This window comes from Mus musculus, chromosome 11 (genome assembly GCF_000001635.26).
Source record: "Mus musculus strain C57BL/6J chromosome 11, GRCm38.p6 C57BL/6J".
NCBI classification, from domain to species: domain Eukaryota; kingdom Metazoa; phylum Chordata; class Mammalia; order Rodentia; family Muridae; genus Mus; species Mus musculus.
This window is the reverse complement of record NC_000077.6, coordinates 21,361,567-21,371,832: the sequence shown is the minus strand read 5'-3', so window position 1 is coordinate 21,371,832 and position 10,266 is coordinate 21,361,567. Positions and strand designations below refer to the sequence as shown.

General features: G+C 41.4%; 1 protein-coding gene across 2 annotated transcripts in view; it reads left to right on the top strand.

Annotated features, from left to right (window-relative positions):
• The first annotated feature begins 565 nt into the window (after window positions 1–565).
• Ugp2 (UDP-glucose pyrophosphorylase 2) overlaps window positions 566–10,266 on the top strand; it is a 50,142-nt gene continuing 40,441 nt past the window's right edge. Inside the window, exon 1 of one of the 2 annotated variants that reach the window (NM_001290634.1) lies at window positions 566–818. Coding sequence is in view for 1 of the 2 variants with exons in the window: in NM_139297.6 (NP_647458.1) it covers window positions 1,628–1,646 (19 nt within the window). In the remaining variant the exon portion in view is untranslated. Of the gene's footprint in view, window positions 819–1,203; window positions 1,647–10,266 lie in introns of those variants that run through there. The other variant, NM_139297.6, reaches the window with a different exon arrangement.

The window sequence follows — 10,266 nt, the reverse complement described above, 5'->3', positions numbered from 1 at the left end:
TTAAGGATAATAAGTCATTTTCACTTTGGCTAGAAAAGTAAACGCCCAATTCCAGCACAAACGTGCCCAGGAGTGGGATTCGAGGCAAGGCGAATAGTGATGGCTCTTTCTGGAGAGCCTTTATTTGGCATTCCCTTCGACGCCCCCAGGCCCTCCTCCTGTTGGTGAGCCACACACATCCCATCCCTTTACTTGATTCTGAAAAGGTTGCCTTAACCCTCCTCAAACCCTAATTGGTGGCAGAGCCTTTGGGTCCTCTTGAGAAGAGCCTGGTGTCCCTGAGGAAGGGGAGTTCAAGGTTTCCTCAACGGGCAAATTCTGGTGGAGTGCAAACACAAGCACACGCTTCGGTTTTCTCACACGCTCGTGGCATCTGCAAACAGCAAGCAGAGACAGACGTGCTTGGCACCGTGCTGCTGCCTGTGCAGCTCCCACGCGTGGGATTCCCGCCTTCGCTTCTGCGCCCGCCTCCCTCGGGCCTCGAACGCCCCGCCCCCTGCCACCTCCGCGTGTCTCATTGGCCAGGTCCTTAGGCAAACTTCGGCTCCGGACTGGCGGCTGTGCCTGTCGCTCTGAGCAGTAGGGACATTTCCGCATTGGGAGGGGGGAAGGAGGGGGAGGGGAGGTGTGTGGCGAAAGTGGGGGCTCCGGTGTCCGGAGGCGGCGGGCTGGAGGGTCAGGGGCTGCGCACGCTGGCGCCAGGCTCCAGGTGTTTGCGTGTGACGGGAGCGGAGGGGAGGTCGCCTCGGCCACGCTCGTGCAGCGTGCGAGACCTGATTCCAGGCCCCCAACTTCTCAGCCCTCGAGGGAATAGGAAGGTGGGTGTCGCTTAAGGGGCGGGCCGGGCTCCGAGCGACCTCCTTGTGGGGTCCTGCTCCGAAAGGCGTGGCCGGGGGCCGACAGTGGGGCGTGGAAGAGTAGGGGGCGGGCGGGCGGGCGGGCGAGGGCGTGTCAGGGAGGGCCAGGCCTCCCGGGGGGTCTGGGCGGCCAGGCCCGGGGGGCAGGGAGGGGGCGAGCCGGGCCCTGGTGTGGAGCGGCTGCGTAGGGGAGGGCGGCCAGTGGAGGCCGCGGGCAGCTGTCTGCCCGAGTGCGGAATTCGCAGCATCTCCGAGTCCCGGCTATTTATGGGCTGGAGAAAAGGTTGCGTTGCCCCTTCGCCGGCCTCCCCGCCTCCCGATCTACACGGGGCGCCAGCAGCTCGCCGCTGGACGGCCGCCGGCGAGGGGCCTCGGGGTGCGGCCGGGGGCCTGCGGCAGTCCTGCCCTAGAGGGCGTGGAGACCGGAGGGCGGTGAAGCGGCTCTAGGTCCGCCTCTCCATTGATGAAATTTAAGTTCGTCTGGTTTTACCTTTTCCGGAGTCTCCAGTCGTCCCCTGTTGGTGTCGGGATCGCTGAGTAGCCTGGAGTTCCCTCCCAAGCTGAGTCGGTCCCACCAAGTTTTCCGTCTTCAGGATTTTTCTTTTTAAAGACTAGTTTTGATTTTTTTTCCCCCCGAATTCTTCTTTAAGTAGTTAAACATCGGAGGAGAAAGAACACTTCGGTTGCAGGGAAGGGAGAGAGACCTTCCTTACAACGTAGATTCTAGAAATTGAAAATTATAAGCCAGATTATTTTAATAAGATCCTAAAATGTCGAGATTTGTACAAGGTAAGACATTTTGCTTTCTGTCTCTTGGCTGCTTCGTCCGATTTTGAATATTGGTAGTCTCTAAGTAAGTGGGTAGTTTGTAACTGGAAGTGTTCATTTGTGATACCGTTTGCCAGACCTTTTTGGTTAAATTGGTATTTAAGCTGCTTTGCGCCACTTATTGGGTTGGCATTTCATATACGTGTTTGTATGCCTCTGCGCCCTGCAGGGGTTATTTCTACCTTCTAAAATCAGTTTTAATAGTATTCTGACATCGTGGATAGTAATTGTAAAAATCAAAACAGGATTTTTGACTGCTGATTAATTCTTGTTCCCTTCTTGCACTCGATGATAAGTTAGTTATCTTTGTGGGACAAGGAAACCCAGAGGGCTAGGGACAGGCAGATGCGTTTGTCAAGACTAGTAGGAAGCTCTCCACTTCTTTTCTGTGTGTACGTGGATTGAGTCTCAGAGTAATTTATTGCGAAATCAGTAGTTTGTAGACACTGGAGGTCATACCAGTCAGAGAAATGACTTTGCTGCAGTGCTCTTAGCTTTTTCTTTTTTAATATAGAAAGATTATGCTTTCTTTAAATTTGAAAATTACCATTCAAATCTGTATATGTGTAAATAATGCATTTAGCAAATACCCCTCAACCAAGCTGTAGTATTGCAATTGGGTGCTGCCTTAAACTTCTGTCACAAAACTGTATAGAGTTTGCCTATAAGAAGCCTTTCCTTCCAGACCCCAGTGTGTGAAAGCTTCAGCCATCTTGCTTAATACATGCAGTAAAGTTTGCAACCGCTTCACGTGATCCTCAGTGACTGTCCATGCACCTTTCCCCTTTCCTTTTAAAGTTATGCTAGGGATGTCCATCATTTGACCCTGGAAATGAAAATGCCATACAGGCTTATGCCCCACTTTACTAACTCTTAAGTTTTTCATATTAGATTAAAGGAATCTGCCTTCATTATTATGGAAACAGATGGGACCGTTATGCCTGTCTGCCTTCAGCACTAAGCTCAGAAATGTCATTTTGCCATTATGTTTGAAGTTGGTGTTACAGTTGACATGAAGCTAGAGGTTTCTAAATCGAGAAGACACAGGTGGCTGTGGACATTGCTACCCACTTTTTAAAAGCCCATTATTTTAAAGTACTTCTACAGTTTTCAAAATACTGCACAAGTGTCAAAATGAAGAAATTAACGTGTTTGCATTAACTAAGCTATAAGCTCAGTCTGATTCCTATCTCCATGATGCAATTCAAGACGACACATTTGATTTAAGCAGGCAGTTTTGTACAAAAAGATGATACTCCAAATATGTTTAACTCAGTCCTGGAATGTATCATTGCGCCATTGTTGTGTTTAAGTGTGAGCTCTAAGTGCTTATCGTGGTTACTGTTAGAAATGAGAAAACTAATTGGCTAATGTCAGAGTTGTCTACGCATATCAGTTTTCAAGTATAAGAGTTGGAAACTTCTGTGTTCTCTCTTTTTAAAAGCAGTCCAGTGCTGACCCTCCCCTCCCCCAGAAGTTGCTGAGGCTTCTTCCCACTGGCTGGTACACGGCCTGTGCTGCTTCACGGGAAAGTGCTAACCAGTGCCAGGCCATAGCTATTTCAAGTCGCCTCGTTTAAGCTTCTGAGCCCTAAGGAGTACTTTACAGCTGATGAAGATGCCCAGAGATGAGCTGGGGAGAAGTCCTGGAAATCCTGAGTTGTGTTCAGCTCCTGTCCTTTCCAACAACTTCCGTTGCTTTTTAGGTTAAAATTTTAGGAATGGCCTAGTCTCCAAATAGATTACCATTTTCTATAGACAAAGATAATATGTCCCTGGGAAAAACACAGTGTCTTGAAAGTAGATTTTGTCACAGGCAACAAATGCCCACAACCTAAAATGTTCTATATGCTTTTTCAGTAGGTTAGCTTACCGTATGTTTTCGGCTGTAGGTTTTTATGACCTATCTTAAATTACATAAATACTGAGAAATACGAAAGGGTATGGACTTCGATTTGACTCTTGTTAAAAAAAGGGATTTTTAGACACTTTTCTGAACTTTAGGTTCTACCTGGGTAGAGTTTGGAAATTGGACTGAGAGTATAATTTAGTGATGACACGCATGCTTAGTATGGGAGAGGCATTGGAATCCATCTCCTGTCCCTGCCTTCTCCACTGGGTCTCAGTGCCTATGCCGCAGGGTCATTGAGAAGTTTAAATGGGGTGCTGTACTAAGTGACTGAACTGGGTAGATAATGTGTGGCCATTATCTTCTACTCTTTTCTAAAATAATGATGACTTTTAGATAGCATTGCTACCCATACGCCATCAACAGAAATACACATAGTTTTTTATTTTCGTATTCAGATTTAATATTCAGTCTGGTTACTTGAAAGTTTATATCTTTTAAAGAAAATTACTAAACAGGAGCTGAGGAGAGGGGAGGGCAAGGTTAAGCTTGGATAGCATAGGGGATAAATACAAGTTACAGTTTAAACAGTCGGTTAACAACTTTTTTTTTTGAATGTTCATTGTATGCCTTTCACTATATTTATTTTTCCCTTATAGTAGGTACTCAGGACTCTGTAGATCTGGTGTTATGAACATTGGGGATCATTCTTTTTGGGTGATGATGAAACGTAAGGCTGCTCCACTTGGTCTGACTCCAAATCCAAGCACTACTTTTATAAGAATGCTGGGTTTCTTCTTCCTCAGCCACTTAGATCATAAGAAGCTAGTTGGAAATTTATGGTTAGTAAAAACACTTACTACTGTTAGAGAGGTGAGTTGCCTGTATAGAATTACTGGGCCAATAAAGGCATAAGTTCTGCATATCTGCCTAAGTCTGTCCCTCAGGAGCCTAGTCGTACTTTGACCAAACATGATATGAGCTGCTGTGTTCTTTTGCCTACCTATGAAACTGTCTTGTTCTGCCGCTGTCTTATTCAGTGCCTCCACTTTTCTACATAAATGAACACTGCCTCTTTCCTACGTCACATTTGGGGTAGCATCAGCAGCAGTTGTGGGGTGTTGCTAGGTTTGTCAACAGAAGCCCTTTGGAAATTTTCTTTTAAAAAGTTGTGAGAACTGTCTTCCTAAATGTTTGGAAACTTATAAATGGTGAAGAGACTGATGGCTGTATAGCCATCCAGCTAAGGCTAGGTTATTTGATTAAAACTGTAATTCTAGAAGTATTTTCGCAACTTTAAATATGCCATTATCTATCTAAGCTGTGTAAAAATATCCCTTATTCTTAAAAACTATTCTTAAATATATAGTATATATTTAATATAATATTATATTTCAAGGAAAGCCATATAAATACATCTGCATTCCTTAAAAAATATTTGTGGCCTGTCAACTTTCCCATTTGTTGGAAATTTTTGACTCTTGGTGATTCCTGTTTGGTAGATGGCAGCTGGTCAACAAAGATCACTGCGCTGATTATAACTGACAGGATCTCAAGTGAATACAAGGATGGGTGGCGTTCTGGGCCTTGGTTGTCAAGTGAGCTTCAACATAGTTCTTCACAAATCCTAAAACCTGTCGCTTACCACTGAAATGATTCATTTTTCCCCAGAAAGACTGTGGTATGGATTTAAGTCAGGAGTAGTACTCAAAGTAATGGCTAAAGCTCACTCCCTAAAGCTATAGATTAGAGTTCATGATGTTGCTAGGGGGTGGGTGTGTAAATTTAGTTCAATTCAGTCATAGTTGTAAATATTTAGAAAATTCAAACTGAAAAATTGGTCTGATAAAGTTTGGCTGTCTTTCATTTCTGCAGTTAAATTTCTCCTACTAAGCCTTTCTTCTAAGATTGATGATTTTAATTTATGAAGGACCAGTGAGGAAAAAAATTAACAAAGAATATTAGGATATAAATATTAATGGGTACACTTCTTGGAAGCATCTTTTTATTTTTTGTTTGTTTCAAGATGGAGTTTCTCTGTGCAGTGCTGGCTCTCCTGGAACTCTGCAAACCAGGCTGGCCTTGAACTCACAGAGATCTGCCTGTCTCTGCTTCCCCAGCGTTGGATTTGAAGGAGTGTACCCAAACGCCAGGCTGGAAGCATCTTTTTAAAATCCTGAAGATACACTGAAAAGTTTCTGTAATAGAGTTTTTCTTAAAATACCACTTCACAGAAACCATTGTATGTGTGCATGTGTTTGTTTATTGAGAGATGAATTGTAGCCAACTTAAAATAATGGGAGAACTGGTGATAGGAATATAATTTGGTCTGATAATAAAAATATTTTAAATAAAAGAACAAGATGCTGGAGGTTTTCACTCTCCACCAAGCCTTTTTTTTTTTTTTTTTATGAGTTCTCAGAAGTTTGGAAAGTTAATACCAGTAAGTATTTGGAAGTTAACCCCTCTTATTGATGAAAATGAGTAAAAGATGTATTAACTTCCTATAATGTTATTCATCCCAAAATTATTTGTATAGCAGAGAAAACGGTGGTTTTACCTCTGGATTTATGCTATTGGAATACATTCAAACCATGTTAGACTATGTTTGTGGGAGGATAATCAGATTTAAAATGAATGAAGAAAGATGACTGGTTTAAATCTTTTGATAGTGTGGGATTCTGTAAAAACTAGCCCTTTTGTAAAGACTTTGGCCCTAATAAATCAACCTACAATTTCATCTCTAAAATAATCAATTTGGACTTGGAGAAATAGTGTTTGAATTGTGAACATTTTGGTCTTTTAGTAAATTCCCAGACATAGTCACTATTAATTGAAACAGTATTTCTTAGATCTCTAAAATTCTATCAGACATGGGTTTTCTATTAATAATTCACTAAATTCTTTGAAGTTGGCTAGCTAAACCATCACAAGAAATTAAACCTTGTGGGTTTTGATGGAACAACTTTGTGTAAAAACTCTAATAATGTTGCATTTGAGAACTGTTTCCAGGTGCTCTTGATTGGCGATGCAGGCATCTCGTTTAGTTTGTGGTGAGATAATTGTGTAGGGCTCCAGCTCTATCTCTGCCAATAGTCGCCATTGTTTATTTTTCTCAGTTATGGCCAAGAGAAATTGGTTGTGACTCCCTCCTCCTCCAACCATTTTGACAATCAAGGATTGTTTCTGAAAACCATAGAGAAACAAGCTATGTTGTCTTACTTTGCTTAAAGAAAAATGTTTCATTTCCCCAAACGTTCTTAGATATTTTTGTTTTTTGTTTTTATGTAAATCATGAGAGTTTCCCATTCCTTTGTGATTTTGCTTGAATCTTAAAAAGCAGTGGAAACCCATTCATCATTTTCATGGACTTGAAATAGTCATGTTTGCTTAGTCTACCATTTACTTGCTAGTCACCAAATTGTAAAGATACTGTTTTAGAGAACAGCTTTTCGAGAGCAGGCCTCCTTTCTCCTTGGCCACAGTAATCTGAAAAGAAATTAGAGTTGCTGCCCTGGCAAATGCTGATACAATATTTTATTTGTGTTATAGTTCTGCTTAGAATTATAAGGCTTAATGCATACAGAAAAAAAAAAGCAGTTATATAGATCCATGCACTGTTTTAGGCTAATTCATACAAATGACTAAAAGATGAGCCTTGGTAATAGAGTATAAATTGCCTAAATATTTTCATTGTTTTTTTTTTTTTTCATTTCTCAGGAAACTAAGGAAAAGTAGAAGTGCGTAAGATGCAGTAAGAATGCTGTATGGTTTTAATATCACCTAATATCATATGATAGACAGTTGGGTTTCTAGTTTTCATATTGATTTGGTGGCATGTACCTGGAGTAATAAACTGTGTAATTGATATGTTATTCGATAGTGTGGGATTGAGTGGAGAATCTTCTCTCCAGTTAAAAGAGAAGTAACCAGGGTACCAGACAACAAGGCCTGAGTACCACTTAGGAAAATCACCCTCTCTGAGCCCATTTCTTCATCCTCAAGGAGTCGGACTCACTGACCTTAAAGACCTTGCCAGGCTTAAAAATGTACCAGAGTATACTTATATGGAAATGCAGGCAGGACTGCTAGGTAACTTTAGGTTCTGGTGACTATATGCTACACTGCTTCCCCTCCTCAGCAAAGGAGTGCAGTAGGCCCCTTGGCAGGACTTTCTTCTCAGCTCTTAAACCTCAAAAAAGTGATGTTACTTAACAAAGTTACTTTGTATGTGACACCACTACTTTGAGATTTTAACCTCTATTCTAGACTAGACATGTTGTTTATTTTGTAGTGTAATACTTGCTTAGTATTGCTTAGTATAAAAACATTGGATTCAATTCCCAGCACTATCAAAAGAAATGGACTATATTATTTATATGAGAACAAGGTTAATTTTATTGAGAAGTTGAGTGTATGTGTATTCTACCAGTTTTTATATAGAGAACAATGCATGATTAGCAAAGTTCTTGATTATTTGCATAGTAGTACTGTCACATCTGATACCTTTCATTTTTGTTGTCACAACCATTTATTGTCTAGGGTTACAGCTCATGAGTATTGCCTAATAGGAACAAAGTTCCAGGTTAGCTCTTTGGCAAGCATCACCCCAAGCGCTTATCAAACATTCATATGGATCTCCCCCCACCCCACCCCCCCCACACACACTGAGGAACACATTTCTATAAAGTTCTTTGTCAAGCTATATAATTGTGTGTCACTAGTCAGAGTCATGTTGTGTTTCATGCTTAAATCAGCTGGAAGGAGTTAAGACTAATCTGGGCCGGGTGCCATCTCAGAACAATCATGGCCTTGAGGTGTAGAATTAGAGAAAAGAAGAACCAGGAACATGGCTGCAATAAACATTAAAATAAATAAAATATTATCAAAGCAATACTGACAGTGTTTGCGTATGAGAAATGCATATTCTCTCTACTCCAAAACTGTGGAGTCAGCATGTCTGGGCGCTTGCCCAGGAATCAGTGTTTTAAATAGCTCTCCAGGTTATTTCTATACAAATTAAACTTTTAGAAGGACTGATCTAGAAGTCAGAGTAAGAAAGTGCAGCCTTTATGAACTCTGTAGCACTTTTACTACCTTCAGTCATCCAAAGGTACCTTATCTGGATATTTCTGGATCATGGTCCAGATGACTTAGGAGTTAAGAGTACTTGTGGCTCTTCCAGGACCCAGACTTAGTTCCCAGCACTCACATGGTAGCTTACAACCATCTGTAAGTCCAGTTCCAGGGAGTGTGATACCGTCTTCTGGCTTCTGTAGGCATGTACATTGTGCACATACATGGAGCCAAGACACTCATACACATAAAATAAATGTATAGAAATGTAGGAAAAAATAAACTCCTGGATCATGAATTTGTATTTACTTTAGTAGACTATGAAAAATTCATCAAATAAGGAAGGCATAATGAAATGGGATCAATTCATATCTCTTGGCATCACAAGTGGTAGGTAGGTTGGTCAGAAGACCATTGTACTCCAGAACAGAAAATGAAAATGCTGAGGAGAATTAAGGTAGTATTGAAAATAGAGAGACTGGAATTGTAGTGGTCCAAATAAGCAGTTTTGTAACTAAGGAGCCAACCTTGTGACTGCACCTTTAGTCTGGATGATTAAATAATGTTAGCCGTTGGTGGGAGCAGGAAGAGCAAGAAGAATACCTTAGTTTGGATAATGATTTCTTTTTTAGATAAAGTTGAGTTCGAGGTACCCTGAGTATTCAGGTATAAAAGCTCTCGAAAGTAGTAGAGAAGATAGGATCTAGATGGGAGGTACTTATTTAAAAGCTACCAATGAGAGCATAAGAGACAGCTGAGTGGGTAAAGGTGCTTGGCCTCAAGTCTATAGATGCACGAAGGAGAAGGATAGGGCGGTTCCGCAAATTGTCTTCTGACTTCATCCTGCAACTTCCAAATGTGAACTGTTAAGAGAAATATTTCTTACCAGTCATAAGAATGATGAGGGAATGAATTAAGAGAAAGAAAATGGTCTGGAGACAATCTTTAGGGAATTAAGTTGGAGAAAGGAGGAGCCGATCGCAAAAATGTCATGTTTCTGGGTAAAACAGCCCAAATAATATTAATACACACACACACACACACACACACACACACACATATATATATATATACATATATATATGATGTATTTATTTTATGCATATGAGTACACTGTAACTGTCTTCAGACATATTAGAAGAGGACATTGGATCCCATTACAGATGGTTGTGAGCCACCACGTAGTTACTAGGAATTGAACTCAGAACCTCTGGAAGAACAGTCAGTGCTCTCAACCTCTGAGCCATCTAAGGAAGTGTTTTCACATGTGAATTTGAAGGACAGCAGTGGAAGTCCAGAACATAGTTAGCTTGAGTTGGTATGTCTAATCAGTATATACTCAAGCTTCATTCAGAGTCAGATCCAGTTGTGATGACATTGTGGGATTTTTATGTTTTTGTTTTTAATCCCTTTAATTTGAATACTTGTGTGGCAGAGGCTGGTAGCTCTCTTAAGTTCTAAGCCTGCTTGGTCTACAGAGTGAGGTCCAGAACACCCAAGGCCATGTAGAGAGATGCTGTCCACAAAGAAAATAAAAAAAGATATTTTGACTGTTGAGGTGGACTCAGTAGTGAGGTGGACTAGGGATGGTTCTTCACCTTTTGCTGCTCCTGTTTTCATGGTGTCTATTCTATGGCCTCTACTCTGTGAAATTAGC